Source organism: Neovison vison, chromosome 4 (assembly GCF_020171115.1).
Source record: "Neovison vison isolate M4711 chromosome 4, ASM_NN_V1, whole genome shotgun sequence".
Taxonomy (NCBI): Eukaryota; Metazoa; Chordata; class Mammalia; order Carnivora; family Mustelidae; genus Neogale; species Neogale vison.
Window position 1 is genome coordinate 141195729 of NC_058094.1, and position 26298 is coordinate 141222026.

General features: G+C 37.6%; 1 protein-coding gene across 1 annotated transcript in view; it reads left to right on the plus strand.

Moving 5' to 3' along the window:
* Positions 1–26298, plus strand: part of COG5 (component of oligomeric golgi complex 5) — a 289304-nt gene that overhangs the window by 1833 nt on the left and 261173 nt on the right. The window contains exons 2-5 of the mRNA XM_044245810.1: positions 3505–3644; positions 7051–7108; positions 15472–15526; positions 15626–15695. Of these exons, the coding sequence (XP_044101745.1) occupies positions 3505–3644; positions 7051–7108; positions 15472–15526; positions 15626–15695 (323 nt within the window). The remainder of the gene's footprint in view (positions 1–3504; positions 3645–7050; positions 7109–15471; positions 15527–15625; positions 15696–26298) is intronic.

Genomic DNA, 26298 nt, shown 5'->3' on the forward strand with positions numbered 1-26298 from the left:
GTGTGAGAGAGAGCATGAGCGAGGAGAAGGTCAGAGAGCGAAGCAGACTCCCCATGGAGCTGGGAGCCTGATGTGGGACTCGATCCCGGGACTCCAGGATCACGCCCTGAGCCGAAGGCAGTCGTCCAACCAACTGCGCCACCCAGGCGTCCCCTTTGTATTTTTTTTATACTGTAAGTGGAATCTCTGCTTCTAAGGATGGTCTTCCTCCTGTGTTGAGTCTTTTTTTTTTTTTTCCCGTCTCCTTAAGGACCCAGTCACCTTCATTCCATGCCATTGAAATCTCTTTGCCAAGGTCTCTAATGACCTCTTTGTGAATAAATCAAATGGATACTTTTTGGTTCTTACCTTACTTGAACTTGTAAAAGGGGTTTGACTCTTCTTGAAATATTTCTTTTAATGTGACTTGTGAGTTGTGTGCTTAAGAAAAAATTCCTAATTCTCCAAGTGCTCTTTTCCAAGTTTCTTTGATTGCTAGTCATCTTCAGTTTGCCCCTATTTCAGTGGTTCACTTCACCCATTTCTGCAACCTTCCTAAAAAAATTAAACATTTCTGTCCGTAATAGCGATTCAGTATGTACAGGATCTGCCACTGGTAGAGGATAGGATTGATAGGGTTGGTGAGCAGATGCATAGTTGGAATAATTTGTGGGCTGTTTCTGATACACCTCCTATAGGAATGAGACAACTGTAAAATAGAAGCATTATATGACTTTTCTTCTGATGGACAATCACTCCTCAAATGCCAAGTCCAATGGCCTATATTCAGCCTTCACTGTTTGATCTTTGTAAGATCTTTGATGCCACTTACCACTTACTTTCTCTAAACCGTCCCTTGCCATTCTTTCTTGTTTTTCTTTCTCTCTGAATGCTCCTTCGTCTCCTTGATTGCTTTCATTTTCCCCATCTACTTCCAGATTTTTGGTGTTTGTCTGGCTTCTGAACTCCATCTTCTCCATTTCCCTTTCTGTGCATTCTAAAATTCATTCCTAAATCATTTTTTTCATGGTTTCAAAATTAATATAGTTGTACACAAATACACACATACATGGTCCTTACCTCTCTTCTAAGCTGTACGATTGCTGTCTACTGGACATTTCTATCTTGATAGTGAACAGGCACGATTAGTTTTACTTACCAAAAGTTACATATGAACAAATAGTTCAGGTGCTACATGTGAAAAGGTGGGATTACTTCACTTTTTTTTTTACCCTTTTCCTCTAACCTTCTCTGTTACCATCGATTGTATGTGGTTAGTTAAATATGTGCTTTTTTCCCATGTAGATGATGAGTTCCTTGGAGGCAGCAATATGATCAATTTTATCTTTATGCAAAGATGCCTAGTGGTCGAACTTAATGCAAAGCTGAATTCCCTGTGTCAGTTACTCAGTCAAGAATCTTGGGAATCATCCCTATACTTCTTGCTCTACCTAATCACCCATTTTCAGCTTGTCTCTAAGTCCTACACATTATAGTGTCCGAATATTTGTCAACTTAGTCATTTTCTTTTTTTTTAGGATCACTGTCTTAGGCCTTCATCATGTCTCTTGGGCTGTTAACAGAGCACCTTACTGCTGGCTTCTGTAGCTCTATTACATGAGTGTGCTGGTAAACCAGCTTTCTGATACAATAGGAAAAGCCCTGATTTTGTAGTGTATGCCAGTTTCCATGGTATAAATACTTTCAACCTGGTCATTTTTTAGATGCCTACATGTGATGTCCCCTAGCTCACACAGTTCCTGAGAATTGAACTGTTGACTCTCAGGAGCCAATATGAGGCAGCTCCAGCATATCACTGGTGACTAATTCCTTTTCAGTCATCCTCCGCTCTGCTGCCAGAAACTAAAACACAAAGCTGACAGTGCTCTTTCTCATCTTTTTTTTTTTTTTTAAGATTTTATTTATTTATTTGACAGAGAGAGATCACAAGTAGGCAGAGAGTCAGGCAGAGAGAGAGAGGAGGAAGCAGGCTCCCTGCTGAGCAGAGAGCCCGATGTGGGACTCGATCCCAGGACCCTGAGATCATGACCCGAGCCAAAGGCAGCAGCCTAACCCACTGAGCCACCCAGGCGCCCCTCTTTCTCATCTTTAACCTTAATGAGATAGTCTGAACATTTTAGAAGTCTTACCAGTCTCTTTTTAAACTGCCCTCAGCCTTCCTTTGGAACCTCAACTTCTATTATTCTTTCTCCTTCTGCCCAGCAGTGTGATCTAGACACACTGACGTCAGTGTTGCCCTTCTTTCTCAAAATACGTTCTGGCATTTGCTGCCTCTACACCTTCCTTCTTCTTGGAGTAGCCTTCTCCACTTGGCTGCCTTGCAGGATCTTTAATCCTGAAAACTCCTTGGCAAACTGGAAGGACATGGGGCTCCCAGAATTAAGGCCAAAGTAGTAGCTTTTCTTTCACTTTCAGAGTCATCAAGAATGAATCTTTGTTCTTTGCAGAATGCTACTTCCAGGTCATATATAGATGAATTTATTCATTCAACTGGTCCAGAACACCTGCCATGTGTTAGGCATTGCTCAGGCTCTAGGGATGTGGGAGTAAACAAAACAAAGTCCTTGCCCTTATGGAGCATGCATTATATGGAGAGAGACAAAAGAAGTTGTCTGATAAGAACTTTATTTTGCCGGTTAGTTTTACAATCTCTGTCAGGGTACTTTTACCTGTATCTCCCACATGGGTGGAAGGTAGTGGTTTTCTACCTACCCTGAGCTCACTTCTACATAATGATTTTTAACTCTTAATTCTCTCCATTTGACTTTCACCCACAGATCTTTGGGTTTCTGTACTGGAAGATAGCTTAACATCTAGCATCATTACTTTTTTTGTGTTTAATAAGGGTCTGTTTTGAACATAGGCTGTCTTTCCATTTACTTATTTCACCCATAAATCCTTAGTTTCAGTAACACCTGAAAGTTGTGTTTGCCTATTTCTATAAAAATTCCAGATTCACTTTATTATGACAGCATTTGTTTATTGATTTAGAGATATTTGAGACCATAAATGTCAAATATAGTCAATTTGCCTGTTGTCATTGTCAGTGACCTTGTTTTCTTGCATTAAAGGCTATGGTTAGTAGATAGTTTTTAGTCTTCTACTCTTATATGTTCCTTTCGACTCTCTGGTAAAAGTTAACTTTCAGCAGTGTAATATAGGGGTTCAGACTGTGGGCTCTGAAACCTGCATTCATATCTCAGACAGGTTGGGCAAGTTGCATGTCCTGTCTTTACCTGTCTCTTCATCTGTGAAATGGGGGAAATGATAGTTCCAGCAGGGTTGTGTGAGGTTGAAAGTGCTAATATGTTTAAAGTGCATGGGTCAGTGCCTGGCCCACAGTAAGCTCTCAGTGAATGTTACCACTCTCTTCTCATTTACAGCAGTTCTTGGTATATAAAAAAGGTCAAAGTATGTTATCTATATTGGTTTTGTTGTCTGATATCTGTGGTTTAGTGCAGTGGAATTAATAATGAAAGACTTTTCCTTATTTTTTCCCCCTAGAGTGTTACAGGGATTTTTTAAATGAAGACTTTGATGTAAAGACTTATACTTCTCAGTCTATTCATCAAGCTGTAATTGCTGAACAACTAGCAAAACTTGCCCAAGGAATCAGTCAGTTGGATAAAGAACTACACCTACAGGTATTGCCAATCTTCTGGATCATCTGGATTCTTCAACCTAAAGATAAAATAATTTATCACTTGTAATACTTTTGCTATTTAATCTAAATGCATATTTAAGTGAGCAAATGTGTAACTTACCAGTGTGGCTTATTTTTCAAAGTATGTTTTTGAAAAGTTTTCTATAAACTACTTTTCGTTAGATGAAAAACTAACGTACCCATCTCTCCAAAAGCTGTTGTTCATACTTTGCTTTCATCTCCTTAACAGATGTGCAGTGAATATAAGTAGATGAAAAATGGAAGCCTTTGATAAAAGTAATAGAAAATAGACTTTTGGAAGTAGAACAGTGTGAATAGGAAAAATTGGTGTGTTCCCATTGGCACTTCCCACTTTATGAAACAGTGTAATATTTGCTGAAATTCTAGAACGTTGACAAGTTTGTGGTAGAAAGAACACAATATGGGGAATTAGGAGATGGGTCCCAATCTTAGCTGTGCTGGTACCTTAATGTCTCTGAGTTTTGCTTTTAAAAAAAGGAAATCTATTAAATGGGTTGGAGTGAATAAGGAGGAAGAGATTATAGTGGAAGATCTTAAAGGTTCCTTCCTTTTCTATAATTCTGTAATTTTATAGGGAGTTTTATAGTATACTTCCTATTTTGGCTTTTGTAGAGTAGGCACTTATTAAATATTTAAATGAATGAACAAATGCATGAGTATATTGACTGTTTACCAGGAAACTTAGATCTGTTATAACATGATACGTATTCATTTAAATTTTTTATATTGTACTTTATCAGTTGAAAGAGTAGCTTAGGACTGGGATGACTTCTAAGGTCACTTTAACTGTGATTATATATTATGTATTTTAATTACACATTTAGTTGTATATTTTAATTGTCAGGATTCACATTAGGCTGTGGGGATAGAAAAATGAACATATTTCCCAGCTCTCCAAGGACTCAAAGACCAGTGGCAGATACAGAGAGAAATAATGACAGGGAAGTGATGCCTGTTTTATTTAGAATAGTAGGAAACATTCATAAAAGCAGGAGAGAATGCACTTAACTCTGCCTAGGGTTCTCAGGGGTGGCTTTTTATAATAGCCACCTGAAATTCCTTTTTGTTGTTGTTGTTTTTTTATGGTTATTATTTTATTTTTCTCCCCCAAGGTTTTATTTAAATTCCAGTTAACATATGATGTAATATTAGTCTTAGCTATAGAATTTAGTGATTTGTCACTCATACTCCCCACCCAGTGCTCATCATAAGTCCCCTCCTTAATCTCTGTCATCCATCTAGCCCACCCCCTGCCCACCTCTCCTCCAGCAACCCTCAGTTTGTTCTCTGTAGTTAAGAGTCTGTTTCCTGGTTTGCCTCTCTTTCTCCCTCTGCCATGTTCATCTGTTTGCTTTTTAAATTCTGTATATGGGGACGCCTGGGTGGCTCAGTTGGTTGAGCAGCTGCCTTCGGCTCAGGTCATGATCCCAGCATCTTGGGATCAAGTCCCACATCGGGCTCCTTGCTCGGTGGGGAGCCTGCTTCTCCCTCTGCCTCCATCTGCCAGTGCTCGCTCTCTCTCTTTCTCTCTCTCTGTCTGACAAATAAATAAATAAAATCTTTTAAAAAAATTCTGTATATGTATGAAATCATAAGGTATTTGTGTTTCTCTGACTTAATTTGCTTGGCAAATATTCTCTAGCTCTATCTACATTGTTGCAAATGGCAAGATTTCATTCTTTTTTTATGGCTGAGTAATATGATTAGTATTTTCTTTATTCCTTGCATGCAGTACCTTCTTTGAAGGAATCAATAAAAACTAAAAGTTTGTTTAACATCTCTTACAGGGGACAAATTATACTTATGGTAGTTTGGAATATGAAGTAGAGGCCTAGTATGGGCCCTGAACCTGCTATAATTGTTTCTCTGCAGAAGAAAAATCGGGATAATGCTAACCAAACCCATAAATTTTGTTTTAAATATTGTTGAGATGAATAAAATAATAGAAGATGTGATGAAGTATGTATTAGTTGGGGCTTTGGACAGGAAACAGAAACCACTCTACGTATTGAAAGCAGGAAGGTGTTTAATACAGAGAACTGGATGCTTCTGAAGTCAGCCAGTGAACTGAGTTGAAGCATCTACTTTCATAGATGCAGTGCGGAGGCCTGGAAGCTCCAGCCCTTACCTCCCATGCCACTGCTAAAATTCTGCCTCGGGGTATCCGGTAACTAAATTCTAGAATGATTGATCCAGTTTTTCCAACCATCTCTAAATTTTCCAACCATCTCTAAATTCATCTCTAAATTTTCCAACCATCTCTAAATTCATGTCAGGACCTTGCTCATTACTAGCTGAGACAATAAGAAGATAGCATTCCTTTCTTTTCTGTCTTCAGATCTCTTGGAAATTCATCCAGCTGGCTGCAGGGGGATTCATGAAAGTCTTGCTTTAGGAGTTTCAACATTTTCAAAGTATTCTTCACACAGAAAAAAGATGAATAGAGGATTAAATTTAGTCTTGTTAGGATGGACAGACCGATGACCGTATCAGTGGCCTGGGGAGAATTCAGACATGTTCTGGCCATCTTAACAGACATAGGAAACCAAAATTAGTACTTAATTTAGATGGCTGTGGTAGAAAGGGACTTGATAGAATAACAATGATATCTGAAACAGGGCAAAGTGGAGGCAGTAGGGGTTCCAGTGAATGAATCCTTGCTAACTAGGAGCTTCAGTTTCCAGCCTAGATAGGAAACAGCTTCTTCATTGGAATTGAAAAGGTACAAAATGATAAGGATTTTCGAATTATTCTAAAGAATAATGATTACTCATGATTTCTTGATGTTTCTAGGGATCTCTTGCATGTGGTCTTTACCTCTTAAGCTTTTTGGGTTTTTGATGTGATCATTCACGTTGCCCTAATTTTCATTAAAAAAATCAGTCTTGTGCAGGGAAAGGGATTTGCTATGACCCTGGGAAACTGAAAGCAGAGAGATGTTTAGGGATAGATGGGTGCTGACTCTGTGTTATGTTTTCAGATTAGAATATGCTGACTTAAGTTCAAGAACTAAGAGAACCCAATGTTTAAAAAACATTTTTACAAGGAAGACCTAATAGGATTGCAAAAATTAGCTGGTTTTTTTTGTTTGTTTTTTGTTTTTTTCCCAATTTTGGCACAATTCTACCTGCACTTCCCATTAAGAAAGCAAGGACTGGTGAAAAGGCTGTGTCTTCTTTGGCTCTATGTTCACTTATAAGCATGTTTATGTTTCTGCTAATAACTCATATCAAATGTACCCTTATCACCTGTATTTTTTTCTTCTGTGTTGGTGTTTGTGCCTTCCTCTATGGAGAGAGACCTTTATTCTTCTTGTAGTTACAAAGAAAAATATCCAATACTCACAGCAAATTCTTGATTTTCAGGTTGTTGCAAGGCATGAAGATTTATTAGCACAAGCAACTGGTATTGAGTCTTTGGAAGGTATGTTTCCATTAAGTACTATAAATTAGATTGAGCTAGACCAGGGACTGGCAAACTTCTACTGTTAAGCATCAGATAGTAAATATTTTAGACTTTGAAGGCCATACTATTTCTGTTTTAGCTACTAAACTCTGCTATTTCAGAGTGAAAGTAGCCAGATAATATGTAAATGATTATCACTATGTCCCAACAAAACTTTAATAAAAACTTTATTGACCTCTGAGCTAAACTATCTGGGTTCAAATCCTTGCTTTGCCACTTAGTAGATATGTGACTATGGACAAGTTATTTAACCTTTGTATGGCTCCCTTTTATCTGCAAAGGAGGAGTATCTTTTTTTTTTTTTAAGATTTTATTTATTTATTTGACAGAGATCATAAGTAGGCAGAGAGAGAGGCAGTTGTGGGCAGGGGGAAGCAGGCTCCCCACTGAGCAGAGAGCCTGATGCGGGGCTCCATCCCAGGACCCTGAGATCATGACCTGAGCCAAAGGCAGAGGCTTTACCCAACTGAGCCACCCAGGCGCCCCCAAGGGAAGAGTATTAAAGTGTACCTGGATGGTGTTATTTTGAGGGCTAAGTGAATTAGAAAAATGGTTAGAACAATTCCTGGTATATATTTAGTGCCTCTGTAGAATTAACAGAAAATTGTTAATTAATGAAAACATCAATACCACCAGAGTGAGTAATAGTGGAGGTAGACTTGAATACTTTCCTTATTTTTGGCTTTCTTTGAAGCTTTTTTCAATGAAGTTATAATAGAATAATAATATATTGGGGGTACCTGGGTGGCTCAGTTGGTTAAGCATCTGACTCTTGATTCAGCCCCGGTCATAATCTCAGGGTTGCAAGATTAGGCCCCAAGTCAGGCTCTGTGCTCAGTGCAGAGTCTGCTTGAGATTCTTGTTCCCCTCACCTTCACGCATGTGCGCAAGCGCTCCCTCTTTCTCTCTAAATAAAAAATCTTAAAAAAAGAATAATACATTGGATTTATATTTTTATGAATCTTAGTATTTTTGATTAGATAAATCTTTTATGAATTTTTCATTGTCTCTTGATTAAATTAAACTACATCTTATGGAATGTTAATAACATGTTTTACATTATCACTTGTGTTGTGATTACTATTATTAATCTTACACATTAAAAGAAAACTAAGTAATTTTCCCTATGTTGATCAAATTCTTGGCGAGGAAGGATATTGCTTTCTGGGATGCAGTATGCTTTCATGCTTCAATGCTTCCCCTTATTTCTTATGCACTCAAAGGTGTTAACTTATTCTCAGCATGTATACTGTTTCTCAGACATCCTGATGAAGAACTTAGTATTTGAGGGAATAATAGTTTGTTACTTGAATATTTAACTGGATATCAGACTATGTTCTTGGGAAAACTGAGTACTGACCACTTCCTATTGGAAATGAATTTTTTTTTTAAAGATTTTTTATTTATTTATTTGACAGACAGAGATCACAAGTAGGCAGAGAGGCAGGCAGAGAGAGAGAGAGAGAGAGAGGAAAGCAGGCTCTCCGCTCAGCAGAGAGCCTGATGCGGGACTCGATCCCAGGACTCTGGGATCATGACCTGAGCCAAAGGCAGCGGCCTAACCCACTGAGCCACCCAGGCGCCCCTGGAAATGAATTATTTTTAATCTTATATCATTTTATGTGTTTCTGGAAGCAGGTAAATAATATCCTGTTTTAATGGTGATTTGTTTTTAAAACAAATGAGAGGTGATTTTTTTTAATTTGTAAAACCTATAAGGATGGCTGGTAGTACATTGATTCTGAGTGTATTTAGGTGTACGTGAATCATCACAATAGAAATAGTTCTCATTGTGGTTTTTTTATATACATTTAGGTCTACGATGTGCTTGTTTTTCCCAAAATGATTTTCAGTGATCACGACACTTAAAATGTATGGTTAGACTGAGTTAGAATGACTGTCCATTGGATGAGTATATGAGGTACAAAGACTGCCTTCTCTGAGTACTTGTGATAATTTAAGCATCTTCTCTGGATTGTTTGAATATAAATATTCAAATTTGAATTACTTGAATTAGTATTAATAGTATTAATTTGAATTAGTGTTAGTCGTATTCTACTAATCAAATTAGTAGAATTTATTTGAAGTAGTATTCATTTTGGCATTATGTGTATTTCTAAGTACTTACTAGTATGTTGAGATCCTGAAAAATAAGCGTGATCTGTATTTGAAAATGAATAGTATCCCACCTTCTACTTCATCAGCTTTTTTTTTTTTAAGATTTTATTTATTTATCAGATGGAGATCACAAGTAGGCAGAGAGGCAGGCAGAGAGAGAGGGGGGAGCAGGATCCCTGCTGAGCAGAGAACCCCATGTGGGGCTCGATCCCAGGACCCTGGGATCATGACCCAAGCCGAAGGCAGAGGCTTTAACCCACTGAGCCACCCAGGCACTCCTACTTCAGCTTTTTAACCCCCAATATTGAATTTTGCCATGTAAATAGTTAAGCAGTACATTTATTGAACCTATTTTATTAAAAGTTGCCTCCATTCATTTTCATTTATTTATTTATTTAAATATTAGTTGAGGGGGTGCCTGGCTGGCTCAGTGGTTTATTTCCCGCCTTTGGCGCAGGCTATTGTCTCAGGGTCCTAGGATTGAGTCCCAAATCGGGCTCCCTGCTGAGTGGGAATCTGGTTCTCCCTCCCTCTCTACCCCCCTTCCCACTTGTGCTCTCTCTCTCTCAAATAAATAAATAAAACTTTAAAAAATATATTAGTTGATAATTTGCTAGGTTCCAGACAGGTAGATTTGGGATTTAGAGGTATTTTTAATTAACGCTATTTTATTGAAAAGAGATAACCGCATTCCTACCTTCATTTGTTCACTCAAACAGTCTTAACTGAGAACTTGTTAGGTACCAGGCACTTACGAACAATAGATAGTCACGGTTCTTATGCAACTTATGTTCTAAGGCAGGGAAGCAGACAAAGAAAATACACAAATGGTAAACTTCAGATATTTTTAATTTCCACAAAGAAAATAAAATGGTTTATTAGTTGGAGGAAGGGGAGTCCCTTACTAGCTAGGATACTCGGGAGGGGGTGGCCTTTTTTACAAGCTGACATTTAAGCTGAGAACTAAATGATGAGAAACAGCCACCACATGAAAAGTGGAAGAAGAGTGTGTGGTAAGCTGAAAGACCAATAAATGGGAAGGTAGGAGTTAACATGGGTTGTATGAGGGACAGAAAAAAGGCCAGTATGAGAGGAATTTAATGAATAAAGGAGAGAATTGTAGATGAGGTTCCTGGAAAAGAATTTTGATTTTTCATTCTAAATGCAGTGGTAAACCATTGGAGGGTTTTTATTAGGGGTATGGTATATAAGACTAATGCTCTAAAAAGTTTTCTTTTTCGAAATCAGTAGAATCAGGGGTACCAGTTTAGAAATAGTAGAGGAGAGTTGATGGCGCCTCAGATAAGAGTGGTAGATGTGAGAGAGGAAAGTGGGTGGCATAAAATGGGGGCAGAGCTGATGGGGTTTGTTGATGGGAGATGAAAGAGGCGAGGGAAAAAAGTCACCAGGTATGATTCCTAAGATTTTAGTCTGAAAAATGGGATAGGTGATGGTATAGATAACTGAGATGGGTGTGCATGTGTGTGTGTGTACATAGGTAGGCAGACATAAAAAATCTCTGTAGATATGTGTACCTATGTGTGGATGTGTGTATATAAAACTGGTATTTTATTGAATAGGTAGTATTTAAAACATTGGGATTAGGTGAAATCCCTAAGAGACATTGTAGACAGGGAAGTGAAAGTGACAGAGGATGAAATCTTAGAGTATTCTGGCATGTAGGACTCTAGCAGAGGAGGAAGAACCACTAATGCAATAGGAAGAAACCCAGAGAGTGTGTAAACTTCGAAGCCCAGAGGAAAAAAAGTGTTTTGGGGAGGGAGTGGTTTGACTCTTGTGAATTTCAGAGAATTTGAGCAAGATAAAGACAGAACTGACAATAGAATTTGGCACCTTGGCGGTTTCTGGTGACCTTGATAAGACTGATTTTGGTGTGGTGTGTATGAAATCTGTTTGAGAGTAGGTTGTGGAAAAATAAGATGTGAGGACATGATGATAACAAATAAAAGAAGTTCATTTCTGGCGGTTTAAGGTAAAGGAACCATAAAACCAGCAGAAAAATTGGACTGAGCTATACTAAAGCAGAATTATATCTGATAATGTTTATTAGTTCTAATATTACTTAATTTAATATATGACAGAGTTCTGTACCTAAGTTTATTTAGAATATTGTTTTAAAACCAGAACTATGCCAGTTAAATGTGAAAAGTGTTTTAAAGAGTGGAGTTCAAAATAATTAAAACTGTAATATTGAAAAGCTTATTTTCAGGTATATAAAACAGTAAGATTTAAGATCTGTCTTCCTGATAATATTTTTACAGTTTTAAGAAATTAACCATCATGTTGGTTAATTTAATCATTTTTAAGAAATTAACCATCATGTATATGAAATTAACCATCTCATATAGAGAGTAGGGCGATACTATCCTTGTTACCCATGTGCATTACTTACCTAGGATATAATTAATTGAACAAATATTCATCGCCATTGGAAGTAGTCTGAGTTAGGCTCAGATCACACAGTAATGAATGAAAATATACTTTCCCTAACCTCCAGGAATTTAAGGATTAGTAAACAGGTATATAAGCAGATATGTAATTACCTAATGTGGGAAGTGCCATGAAGGAAATGTATGCTGTAGAAGAAAATAGAAAGAAAACCTAAATTAGGTGGGGGATCTTTTAGTAATTGTTTCTGTTAAGCCAAGGCTTGGTGAATAGTGGCGTTTATCTAGTAGGAGCTTGGGGATACAGCTGAGTGCTGGAGAGAAAGTACACCATTTCCAGGTGGTGCAGGGCCTTGAAGGCCAAGCTGTGGACTTCAGTTTTGACATGGAAGCGAAGGGGAGACTGTGGAAGAGTTTTAACAGGGAATATTGGGCTACAGTTTATATCTTTGGAGATTTTATCTATTTGTGAGAGTGAGAGAACATAATCAGGGAGAGCAGCAGGCAGAAGGAGAAGCAGGCTCTCCACAGAGCAAGGATGCTGATGCGGGATTTGATCCCAGAACCGTGGGATCATGACCTGAGCTGAAGGCAGACACTTAACCGACTGAGCCACTCAGATATCCCCAGTTTGCACCTTTAAAAAGCACTCAAGCGGGACGCCTGGGTGGCTCAGTTGGTTAAGCAGCTGCCTTCGGCCCAGGTCATGATCCCAGCATCCTGGGATCGAGTCCCACATCAGGCTCCTTGCTCGGCGGGGAGCCTGCTTCTGCCTCTGCCTGCCATTCTGTCTGCCTGTGCTCGCTCGCTCTCCCTCTCTCTCTCTGACAAATAAATAAAAAATCTTTAAAAAAAAAAATAAATAAAAATAAAAAGCACTCAAGCGAAGAGAGAGAGTTTGACTTCTTCATTACCAATTTGGATACCTTTTATTTCTCTCTGTTGTCTGATTGCTGTTGCTAGGACTTCTAATACTATGTTGAACAAGAGTGGTGAAAGTGGGCATCCTTGTCTTGTTCCTGATCTCAATGGGAAGGCTGCAAGCTTTTTCCCATTGAAGATGATATTTGCTGTGGGTCTTTCATAGATAGATTTGATGAGGTTCGGGAATGTTCCCTCTATCCCTATATTTTGAAGTGTTTTAATCAGGAACGGATGCTGGATTTTGTCAAATGCTTTTGCTGCATCAATTGAGATGACATGATTCTTTATATGGAAAACCCAAAAGACTCCACCCCCAAACTACTAGAACTCATACAGCAATTCAGCAACGTGGCAGGATACAAAGTCAATGTGCAGAAATCAGTGGCTTTCTTATACACTAACAATGAAAATACAGAAAGGGAAATTAGAGAATCGATTCCATTTACTATAGCACCAAGAACCATAAGATACCTGGGAATAAACCTAACCAAAGAGGTAAAGGATCTGTACTCGAGGAACTACAGACCACTCATGAAAGAAATTGAAGAAGACACAAATAGATGGAAGACCATTTTATGCTCTTGGATTGGAAGAATAAACATTGTTAAAATGTCTATACTGCCTAGAGCAATCTATACTTTTAATGCCATTCCGTCAAAATTCCACCGGCATTCTTCAAAGAGCTGGAGCAAATAATCCTAAAATTTGTATGGAATCAGAGGAGACCCCGAATCGCTAAGGAAATGTTGAAAAACAAAAATAAAGCTGGCGGCATCACGTTACCTGATTTCAAGCTTTATTACAAAGCTGTGATCACCAAGACAGCATGGTACTGGCCTAAAAACAGACACATAGACCAGTGGAACAGAGTAGAGATCCCAGATATGGACCCTCTACTCTATGGTCAATTAATCTTCGACAAAACAGGAAAAAATATACAGTGGAAAAAAGACAGTCTCTTCAATAAATGGTGCTGGGAAAACTGGACAGCTATATGTAGAAGAATGAAACTCAACCATTCTCTTACACCGTACACAAAGATAAACTCAAAATAGATAAAAGACCTCAACGTGAGACAGGAATCCATCAGAATCTTAGAGGAGAACGTAGGCAGTAATCTCTCCGATATCAGCCACAGCAACTTCTTTCAAGATACGTCTCCAAAGGCAAAGGAAACAAAAGCGAAAATAAACTTATGGGACTTCATCAAAATCAAAAGCTTCTGCACAGCAAAGGAAACAGTCAAAAAAACAAAGAGGCAACCCACGGAATGGGAGAAGATATTTGCAAATGACAGTACAGACAAAAGGTTGATATCCAGGATCTATAATGAACTCCTCAAACTCAACCCACATGAAACAAACACATCAAAAAATGGGCAGAAGATATGAACAGACACTTCTCCAATCAAGACATACAAATGGCTATCAGACACATGAAAAAATGCTCATCATCATTAGCCCTCAGGGAGATTCAAATTAAAACCACATTGAGATATCACCTTACACCAGTTAGAATGGCCAAAATTAACAAGACAGGAAACAACATGTGTTGGAGAGGATGTGGAGAAAGGGGAACCCTCTTACACTGTTGGTGGGAATGCAAATTGGCGCAGCCTCTTTGGAGAACAATGTGGAGATTCCTCAAGAAATTAAAAATAGAGCTTCCCTATGACCCTGCAATTGCACCCCTGGGTATTTACCCCAAAGACACAGATGTTGTGAAAAGAAGGGCCATCTGTACCCCAATGTTTATAGCAGCAATGGCCACGGTCGCCAAACTATGGAAAGAACCAAGATGCCCTTCAACGGATGAATGGATAAGGAAGATGTGGTCCATATACACTATGGAGTATTATGCCTCCATCAGAAAGGATGAATACCCAACTTTTGTAGCAACATGGATGGGACTGGAAGAGATTATGCTGAGTGAAATAAGTCAAGCAGAGAGAGTCAATTATCATATGGTTTCACTTATTTGTGGAGCATAACAAATAGCATGGAGGACAAGGGGCATTAGAGAGGAGAAGGGAATTTGGGTAAATTGGAAGGGGAGGTGAACCATGAGAGACTATGGACTCTGAAAAACAATCTGAGGGGTTTGAAGTGGCGGGGGTTGGGAGGTTGGGGTACCAGGTGGTGGGTATTATAGAGGGCACGGCTTGCATGGAGCACTGGGTGTGGTGAAAAAAAATAATAATGTTTTTCTGAAAATAAATAAATTTAAAAAAAGCATTCAAGCTTCTTTTGTGACTATAGTACAATACACATGAACATGAAACTTAACCATTTTATTTTATTTTATTTTTAAAGATTTTATTTACTTATTTGACAGAGAGCGATCACAAGTAAGCAGAGAGGCAGGCAGAGAGAGGAGGAAGCAGGCTCCCCACGGAGCAGAGAGCCCGATGTGGGGCTCGATCCCAGAACCCTGGAATCATGACCCGAGCCGAAGGCAGAGGCTTTAACCCACTGAGCCACCCAGGCGCCCTGAAAGTTAACCATTTTAAAGTATACAATTAAGTACCATTAATTACATTTACAGTGTTATGCAACAATTTTACTATGTAGTTCCAGAATTTTTTCATCACCCAAGTGGAAAACCCTGTGCTCCTAATGCAGTCACTCTCCATTTGTCAGACTTGTTTAGTGAACAAGAATTGTAAGAAGAGAAGAGACTACTTAAAGGCTTTAAAAATGGTGCAGGTAAAGATCCTGGTTGCTTAAGTTATAATGGTGGCAGAAAAAAATTGAAATTTTTCTATATATGGGTATGTGTATATGTATGATTTTTTTCTTTTAATATAATTTTTTTCCCCAGTTGGAGGCCTTGTAAATTTGTAAAGTAATGGAAACTGTTATGTTTTCCCAGGTGTCCTTCAGATGATGCAGACAAGAATTGGGGCTTTACAGGGAGCTGTTGATAGGTACTGTTGTTCATTTCGTTAATAAGTGGAATGGAAAGAAGTTGAACCATTGATATTTTGAAGATGATTTTATTGTCACACTTCTTTATTTTCCTTTAGGATGAAAGCAAAAATTGTGGAACCATACAATAAAATAGTAGCCCGGACTGCACAACTCACAAGACTTCAGGTAGGTTCTCACTTTTTTTTTTTTTTTTTAAAGATTTTTATTTTATTTTATTTTATTTTATTTATTTGAGAGAGAGAGACAGTGAGAGAGAGAATGAGCGAGGAGAAGGTCAGAGAGCGAAGCAGACTCCCCATGGAGCTGGGAGCCTGATGTGGGACTCGATCCCGGGACTCCAGGATCACGCCCTGAGCCGGAGGCAGTCGTTTAACCAACTGCGCCACCCAGGCGTCCCAGGTTCTCACTTTTCATTTCTTTGTACTTTATTATGCATTTTGTTCTTTTAAGTGGAAAGATTCCAAGAGAATGAATTCTGAGGAAATAAGGGGATAGGAGAGTAAAGGAGAAAAATACTACAGAGCTTTAAAATAAGATATGCAGGGGGTTTTTTTGTTTTTGTTTTTTGAGAGGGAGGGAGAGAGAGAATCTTAAGCAGGTTCCATGCCCAGTATGGAGCTGGACAGGGTTGGGGGAGCTTATCTCACAACCCTCAGATTATGGCCCAGGTCGAAATCAAGAGTTGGATGCTTAACCGACTGAACCACCTAGGAACCCCAAGATATGCAGTTTAAAAGAATACAAATCTTGACTATTCAAGTGAATTATTTTCATTCATATTATTATAGTGTACAGTAATTTACTAACTTATTAAAATTTAAAAATATTTGTTCAATAGAGAACAGGAGGAAACCTAACATTTATGCTGTGACCAAATGTAAGGAATCCAAATTATAACTTATTTTAATAACTTGTGCACTTTTTTGGGAAATTCAGTTTTTGATTAGAATTTAGTGATTTTTATGACCTTTGTTTTTCCAAATATTTTTTCTGTTCCTCCCCTATCCTTCTGGGACTGCAGTTACAAATTTACCAGGCATCTTAAGGATATCTCACAGATCACTGGATTCTCTGTACATTTTTTTCCACCATCCTCTTTTCTCTGTGTGATAATTTTTATTGCCTTGTTTTCAAGTTCACTTATTTTTTTTTCTGTAAAGTTTAATCTTCCCCTAATCTTATTCAGTGTATTTTTCATTTCAGACATTTTTGTTTCACCTGTAGAAATTTGATTCAGGTCTTTTCTTACATTCTCTTAATCTACTTAATCTTTGAACATATAGAATATTGTTAAAATAGCTACTTTAATGTCTTTGCTAATTTATAGAGTGTGCCAGTCATACCATAGTCCAGTTTGAAAATATTTCCATCACCACAGAAAGATCCCTTGGGTCCACTGGCCAGTCATGCTTCATTTGGGCTGCTGTAACAGATTATCATAAACTGGGTGGCTTTTAAGAGAAATGTCTTACAGTTCTGGAGGCTAGAAGACTGAATTAGGGTGCCAGCCTGGTCATGTCCTTAGTGAAGACTCTCTTTTGGGTTGCAGATAATAATTTTCTTTTTTATTTTTATAACTAAGTTTTTAACTTTAATTCCAGTCTATTTAACATACAGTGTTCCATTAGTTTCAGGTGTACAATGTAGTGGTTCAACAATTCTATATAATATTCAGTGCTCATCATGATTAGATTGTCATTTTCTTGTATACTCAAATGGCAGACAGGGCAGGAGAGATTTCTCGGGTCTTTTATAAGGGAACTAATCCCATTTGTAAGTTGTTCACTTTCATGATCTAATCACTCCCCACTTCCTAATATCACATTGGGGTTTAGGATTTCAACCCACGAATTTTTTTTTAAAAATAATTTCATGTATTTTTTTTTTCCTTCATCATGTTAAGTGTACTCTTTAATCCCATCCACTATATCCCCTTTCCCCCACTTCCCTCCCCTCCGGTAACCATCAGTTTGTTCTCTATAGTTAGGAATCTCTTTCTTGGTTTGTCTCTCTCTCTCTGTTTTTCCCCACTTTGCTTGCTTGTTTTGTTTCTTAAATTTTGCATATTAATTGGATCATATGGTATTGGTCTTCCTCTGACTGCCTTATTTCACTTAACATTTTACTCTGTAGCTCCATCCATGTTGTTGCAAAAGGCAAGATTTTAACCTTCAGTTTATTCCAGACGTCAGTACCTATTCCTGCTCCCAGTTCTAGGCAGTAGCTAATCTATTTTCTGTCTCTATTGATTTGCTTTTTCTGGTCATTTCATATAAAGGGAATTGTACAAGATATTGTCTTTTGTGTCTGGCTTTGTTCATTTGTATAATGCCTTTGAGGTGTATCTACGTTGCAGAATGTCTTCAGTAGTTCATTCTTTTTTAATTGTTGAATTCTGTTCTATTTTATGGATGTAACACATTTTATTCATCCACTTACCAGTTGATGGATATTTGGATTATTTCTAGTTATTGGCTTTTATGAATAATGCTGTTATGAACATTTGCTCACATGTATTTCATTTTTCTTAGGTAGATTCCTTTCTTTCTTAAAGATTTTATTTATTTGCCTGATAGAAGAAGAGAGCACAAGCAGGGGGAGTGCAGGCAGAGAGAGAGGCAGGGTCTCCACTGAGCAAGGAGCCTGATGCAGGACGCAATCCCAAGACCCTGGGATCATGACCTGAGCTGAAGGCAGACACTTAACTGACTGAGCCATCCAGGTGTTCCCTTTTAGGTAGATTTCTAAGAATGTAATTGTTGGGTTGTATAGTAAGTTTGTTTAATTTTTTAAGGAACTGCCATGTTCTTTTCCAAAGGTCCTATACTATTTTATATTTCATCAGCAATGTCGGAAGGTTCCAGTGTCCACACATCCTTACCAACACTTGTTCTCTCTTTTTTGACTATAGCCTGCTAGTGGGTGGACAGTGGTGTCTCATTAGATTTTAGCTTACATTTTGTAAATGGCTAGTGATATTGAGCAACGCTTCTCGTGCTTTTTAGTCCTTAGTGTATCTTTGGTTTACGCAGTCTATTCATATCTTTCAGGCATTTTAAAATTGGGTTGTCCTACTGTCTGTTTTTTTTTTTAATTGAAGAATAGTTGACACATAATGTTGCATTAGTTTCAGGTGTACAATATAGTGACTCAGCTTCTCTGTACATTATGCTGTGCTCACTATAAGTGTGGCTGCATCTGTCACCATATAACAGCATTACAGGACCATTGACTGTATTCTCTATGCTGTGCCTTTCATCCCTATGATTATCTCATTCCATAACTGGAAGGCTATACTGCCCACTCCCCTTCACTCACCCCGCTCCTGTCTGCTGACCATCAGTGTGTTCTCTGTGTTTATGGGTCTGTTTCTGATTTTTCTGTGTGTTCGTTTGTTCTGTTTTTAAATTCCACATATAATTGAAATCATCTGATACTGCCTTTCTCTGTTGACTTATTTCACTTAATGTAATACCCTCTAGGTCTATCCAAATTGTTGCAGATGTCATGATCCCATTCCTTGTTATGGCTGCATAATATTCGTGTATGTGTGTGTGTCTACCATGTCTTCTTTATTCATGAATCAGTGGACACTTAGGTTGCTTCCATATCTTGGCTATTGTGGATAATGTTCCACTGGGCATGAAGTGCAAATATCTTTTTGAGTTAGTGTTTTTGTTTTCTTTGGATAAATACCCAGTTAGGAGGGTTTTTTTGGTGTGGGTTTTTTTTTTTTTTTACACATTATGCTACAATATATGATTTGCAAATATTTTCTCCCAGTAAATGATCTTTAAATCTTCCTCCCAGTCTATCCCTTGACTTTTCTTTCTTTTTTTTTTTTAAAAGATTTAATTTATTTATTTGACATACAGAGATCACAAGTAGGCAGAGAGGCTGGCAGAGAGAGAGGAGGAAGCAGGCTCCCCACCGAGCAGAGAGCCTGATGTGGGGCTCGATCCCAGGACCCTGAGATCATGACCTGAGCTGAAGGCAGAGGCTTTAACCCACTGAGCCACCCAGGCGCCCCTGACTTTTCATTTTTAAGTGGTGTCTTTTGAAACAAAAATTGTAAATTTTGATAAAGTCCAAATTACCAAATTTTCTTTTATGGATTGCTAGCACCATTTCTTAAAAGCAACTTTTCTTTCCCTGTTGAATTATTTTGTTACCTTCACGATATTTAATTGGCTTTATGTATGTGGGTTTATTTCTGGGCTACTCTCTTTAGTTGCTCTAGTCTTTTGCCTTTTTATTAATAGTACAATCTTGATTACTATAGCTTTTTAGTAAGTCTTCTTTCAGGCAAATGATCTTGAAGAAGAATACTGTTTTAGTACCTTTGCAATTACCTATGAGTTTTAGCATCAGCTGACTAATTTCTACTAAAAAGCTGGTTAGGATTTTTTTTCCTAGTATCATTTGTATTTCTAATATACTAGAAATTTCTTCTTACACAATATTTTATCATTATATTTTTTGTAGGGTAGGAGATGTTGTAATTTTTTTTTTTTTACTTTTCCCATTTTTCTCTTTATTGAGAATATTGGTGAATTTTTGTCTCACTCCTAGAATTACAGACCCAAATTACAATGAAAAGTAAGATAATCCAAGTTCTTTTTAGAATAAATTCAGTTTTGTTCAAGGCTAATCTCAGCTCTGGCTGATATTCATCTTAATGAACTTTTTTATTTTCTTTTTTTAATTCATTTTTTATCTTTTATTTTTTAAAATTTAAATTCAGATAACATATAGTATATTATTAGTTTCAGAGGTAAAGTTCAGTGATTCATCAGTCTTCTGTAACACAGTGCTCATCACATTACATGTCCTCCTTAATGTCCATCATTCAGTTAATCCATCCTCCTACCCTCTTTCCTTCCATCAACCCTCAATTTGTTTCCTATGATTAAGAGTCTTTTAAGGTTTGTCTCCCTCTCTGACTTTTGTCTTTTATTTTTTCTCTCCCTTCCCCTGCTCCTCTGTTTTGTTTCTTAAATTCCACGCATGAGTGAAATCATATGATAATTCTTTGATTGCCTTATTTCGCATAGCATAATCCTCTCTGGTTCCATCCATGTCATTGCAAATGGAAGGGTTTCATTTTTTTTAAGATTTTATTCATCTATTTGACAGAGATCACAAGTAGGCAGGGAGGGAGGCAGAGAGAGAGAGAGATGGGGAAGCAGGCTCCCCACCGAGCAGAGTCTCCAATGTTGGGCTCAATCCCTGGACCCTGGGTTCACGACCCGACCTGAAGGCAGAAGCTTTACCCACTGAGCCACCCAGGCACCCCAGGATTTCATTTTTTTAATGACTGAGTAATATTTCATATATATATATGAATATATATATAGACACACACACACACATATCACATCTTCTTTATCCATTCATCTGTCGATGGATATCTGGGAAAAGCTGGTTAGGATTTTGACTGGAAATATACTGCATCCATAGGTGAATTTGGGGAGAATTGACATCTTAACAATACTGAATCTTTTGACTCATGAATATGTTATTTCTATGTGTATGTAAGTCTTTAATTTCAGCTATATTTTGATTTCAGTTTTGTTAAATTTATCTTTGTTTTTGTTACTGTACTAAATGGTATTTCTAAAAAAAATTCTATTTTTTCATTGCTATTTTATATAGAATTGGTTTTTGAAAATTGACTCCATAGAGGAAATAATGAAGTTTTTTTTTTTTTAAGATTTTATTTATTTGAGAGAGAGCACAAGTGGGGGTAGGGAGAGTGGCAGAGGGAGAGGGAGAAGTAGACTCCCCGCTGAGCAGGGAGCCGGATGTGGGACTCAATCCCAGGACCCTGGAGTCATGACCCGAGCAGAAGGCAGACGCTTAACCACCTGAGCCACCCAGATGCCCTGTAGGTTTTTTTTTTTTTTTTTTTTTTAAGATTTTATTTATTTATTTGATAGAGATCACAAGTAGGCAGAGAGGTAGGCAGAGAGAGAGGAGGAAGCAGGCTCCCTGATGAGCAGAGAGCCCGATGTGGGGCCCGATCCCAGGACCCTGGGATCATGACCTGAGCCTTAGGCAGAGATTTTAACCCACTGAGCCACCCAGGTGCCCCTGCCCTGTAGATTTTTTAAATTAAGTTTTCTTTTCATAGTCTTTTTAGGCCTAGTATGACTTAATGCTGATATTGTTTGAAGTTAAAGAATGTAGGTAAGACAATGAGGGACTGATAACTAAGCAGCTCTGATTTTCTTAGTAAGCCATTGGAACATCTACTACGAGAGCTGTTGTGTTATTGTAAGGAATACAAAGATGGGTAAGATAGTAGTTGTTTTCAAAAAGTTTACGTCATGGTTAAAGGAAGTATGATAACTGTATAAAATGACCTAATAAAATACTGATTACATAATTGTGAAAATAATAAGTATTCACAGAAGAGAGAAATTATATGCAATTGGATTGTTTTATGAAGTGTTTAATGCTTAAGAAAGGAGAGAAGCTTAAAGAAGTAGGCTGTTGACAGCTTTGAAATAAATCTTTAAGAATGAATGCAGTTGATAAGGGTTTTAAAGGATAGGTAGAATTTGGGTAGGCTAAGATGAGAGTAAGGTATTATAGACAGAAGGAAAAATATGACAAAGGCATGAGGTGAAGGCTTGCAGGGCATATCCAGAGAATGGCAATGAAAGTGTACATTAAAAGGATTAATTCAAGCCATTTCCCCTTGTCCTTCTTACTTATTACATGTATCCGTCAGCTTCCTTCTTCACTAAAGACAAACCTGGCTCAGTTATCTTTACAGTGAAAGTCTTTACAGTTTCTGGCTTTAGTACCCATACTAACCCACCTATCATTCTGTCCTCACTATTCTTTGACTTTCTTAACTCCAGTTATGATCTTCATCTGAACTCTACCTGAGCCATTTACTCCCATGACCACACATTAACCTCTGAAACCCTAAACCCTTATGGCCCATTTTCTTTTTTATACCTCCCCTGATTTTTCCAACTTTCTCAGTACCTTTTCTCAGACCTGTTTTTTTTAAATAGCTTTATTGAGCTATAATTCAACTAAGTGTACAACTAAATTTTCTCAATTTCCTGCCTCTAACTTTCCAAATTTGGTCTGTAACTGTATATTTCTTTGTCTTTCCCAATATTGCTTCTTTATATCTTATTCAAGCTTTTAATTAAGCTATATATAAATTATAGTTAGTTTTTTTGGTTTAAATTTATATCTTTAACTTTTATAAGTAAGTTAGAACTCTGTCTAGAAAAAGTATTTTTATATTCATTTATATCATATTTGCTATCTTTAGCTAGAATTAACATTACCATCTTTTGATTCTTTTTGTGTATTTTCTTGCAGTACTGTGACTTTTCAGTTGCTAAAAGACCTTGAAACGTTAGATACAAGCACAAAATCTTTTAAGAACCTAACAGAAAAGAAGTGTTTAATACTTCTATGAGTTGGAAGGGTTTTGGTTTGGTCTATAACAGAGGTTTTATGTTACACATTGCACTTCCATATTTTACTTCAATGTGAATATTTTTGATAGAATTTTTAGTATCTGGGGAGCATTCTTGAATGGAGAATACATATTACCTATATTTTATTTAATTTATTTTTTAAGATTTTAAGTGATCTCTATACCCAATGTGGGACTTCAACTTAGAACCCTGAGATCAGGAGTCATGTGCTCTGCTGACTGAGCCAGCCAGGCATCCCTCATCACTTATATTTTAGAAATTTCTAGTTTGTCTATTAGATTTATTAAACAGGAATTCATTAACATTAAGTAATCATTACCTCTTTAAATGTTTATGGACTCTTTATGCAAGTAATGTCAAAACTTATAAGAAATTCTATTGCCCCAGGCATTTAAAAACTGGTTACAAACTTACTTAACCAAATTCTTTTAAACATGGAAACAAAATCATAAATTTGATAGATTTTCTAAAACTATTTTTTAATTTAAATTTTAGTTAACAATGATTCAGTATTAGTTTCTGTAGTAGAATTCAGTGATTCATCATTATATAAAACACCCAGCGCTCACTATAAGTGCCCTCCTTAATACCCATCACCGAACTAGCTCATCCCTCACCCACCTCCCTCTGTCAACCCTCTGTTTTCTATTGTTAAGAGTCTCTTATGGCTTGTTTCCCTCTCTTCTCTTTTTCTTTCTCCCCTTTCCATATGTTCATCTGTTTCCTTTCCTAAATTCCACATTTGAGTGAAAGCATATAGATTTGTCTTTCTCTGACTGACTTATTTCACTTAGCATAATACACTCTAGCTCCATCCATGTCATTGCAAAAGGTAAGAATTCATTCTTTTTGATGGCTGAGTAATATTGCATTGGGTGTGTGTATGTGTTTGTGTGTGTGTATACACACATACCCCAGGTCTTCTTTATGATGGACATTTGGGCTTTGTCCATAGTTTGGCTATTGTTGATAATGCTGTTATAAATATTGGGGTGCATGTATCCCTTTGAATCTGTATTTTTGTGTCCTTTGGTTAAATACCTAGTAGTACAATTGCTGGGTCATAGAGTAGTTCTATTCTTAACATTTTAAGGAATCTCCATACTGTTCTCCACAGTGGCTGTACCAGTTTGCGTTCCCACCAACAGTGCAAGAGGGTTCCTCTTTCTTTGCCTTCTTGCCAATACCTGTTACTTCTTGTGTTGTTAATTTTAACCATCCTGACAGGATGAAGAAGAAATGAAATACTGATATATCTGTATTAACACTTATTAAATCAATGAAGTATTGTACTGTTCTGCTTGTCTTCTTGTGACCATCTTTGTATACTTCAGATTATTCTTTTCTCTTTTGAATATCAATTTGTACTTGCAGTCTTTCATAGACTCAATATCTTCCAATTAATGTTACATTTTATTTTTAGTTTTTTTATTGGAGATTTATTTATTTATTAAAGATTTTATTTATTTATTTGACAGAGATGGGGAGAGAGAGAGAGCACAAGCAGGGGGAGCAGGAGGAAGAGTGAGAAGCAAGATCCCTGCAGAGCAGGGAGTCTGATGCAAGGCTCAGTTCCATGACCCTGGGATCATGACCTGAGCTGAAAGCAGATGCTTAACCGACTGAGCCACCCAGGAATTCCTGTTTATTTTATTTTAGAGAGAACACACCCATGAGTGGGGCAAGGGATGGAGGGAGATGGAATCCTTAAGCACACTCCTGCCCAGTATGGAACTTGATCCCAGGATCTTTAGATCATGACCTAAGCTGAAATTGAGAGTTGGACGCTTAACCTGCTGAGCCATCCTGGTGCCCCATCTTCCAGTTAGTTTTAGTTACTGTATTCTTTTTTTTTAAGATTTTATTTATTTATTTGACACCGAGAGAGATCACAAGTAGGCAGAGAGACAGAGAGGGGGAAGCAGGCTCCCTGCTGAGCAGAGAGCCTGATGCAGGGCTCAATCCCAGGACTCTGAGAGCAAGGCAGAGGCCTAACTCACTAGGGTAACTAGGTGCCCCTAGTTACTGTACTCCTATTGATGCTCAAGCTATCCGTATAATCATTTGGAATTCTTTCAAACTGGCTTTGTTTTTTCAAGGAGCCATTGCCATTTCTGAAAGTGTCTTTGTTCTCTGCGAGTGGTGGAAAGTTCTAGACCCATTCTGATGCTTTCTGCTGGAAGAAGTAGGATTAATTAACTGCTAGACTTCCTGATTTCTTTTAGTGAATAGTAATACTGTACACCAAAATTTGAATGTAGGAGAATTGACTAGAATTGATGCTGTGAGCAACTTTTTGTGATGGACATAGCAGAAGTTATTTTTTTAGTCACGTTGATTTTTTTTTTTTAACATTGAAGAGAAATTTAAAATTTCTCATTGAAGAGGAATTTGAAATTTACCATGTTAATCACTTTTTTTTTTTTGGGTTAAGCTGCTGCCTTCAGCTCGGGTCATGATCTCAGGGTCCTGGGATCGAGTCCCCCATCAGGCTCTCTGCTCAGCGGGGAGCCTGCTTCCTTCTCTCTCTCTGCTTGTCCCTCTGCCTACTTGTGATCTCTCTGTCATGTTAATCATTTTTAAGTACACTGCTAAGTACGTGAACATTGTAGTGTAACAGATCTCCAGAACTTTACCCTCTTTTAAAACTGAAACTCTAAATCCTTAAATATGAATTTTTCTTTCTCCTGTCTTCACTTTTAGAGCCTACCGTTCTACTTTCTGTTTCTATGATTTTGACCAGTTTAGCTGTTTATAGGAGCAGAACTTAGAGTATTTGTCCTTTTACCTTATATCATTTAATATAATATCCTTGAGGTTCATCTGTGTTTTAGCACATGACAGCATTTCCTTCTTCTTTAAGACTGTATAGTATGTATGTATGTATGTGTAGACCACATTTTCTTTATTCATTAATCCATTGATAGACATTAGGGTTGCTTCCACCTCTTGGCTATTATGAAGAATGCGGCAGTGAACATGGATGTGCAAGTATCTCTTGAGATCCATTCTGCTTTGAATTGCTTCGGAGAGATACCCTGACTATATGGTAATTCTATTTGTCATTTCTTGTGGATCCTCCATCCTGTTTCCAGTAGTGGCTGCACAGTTTGTGTCCCAATCAGTAGGGCCTGAGTTCTCCAGCTTTTCTGCATCTTCATCAACACTTGGTATTTTCTGTTCTTTGGATACTGGCCCACTAATGGGCGTGAGGAGGTATCTCACAGTGTTTTTGACTTGTATTTCTGCTATGATGAATGATATGGAGCATCTTTTCATATGTTTGTTAGCCTAGGTAT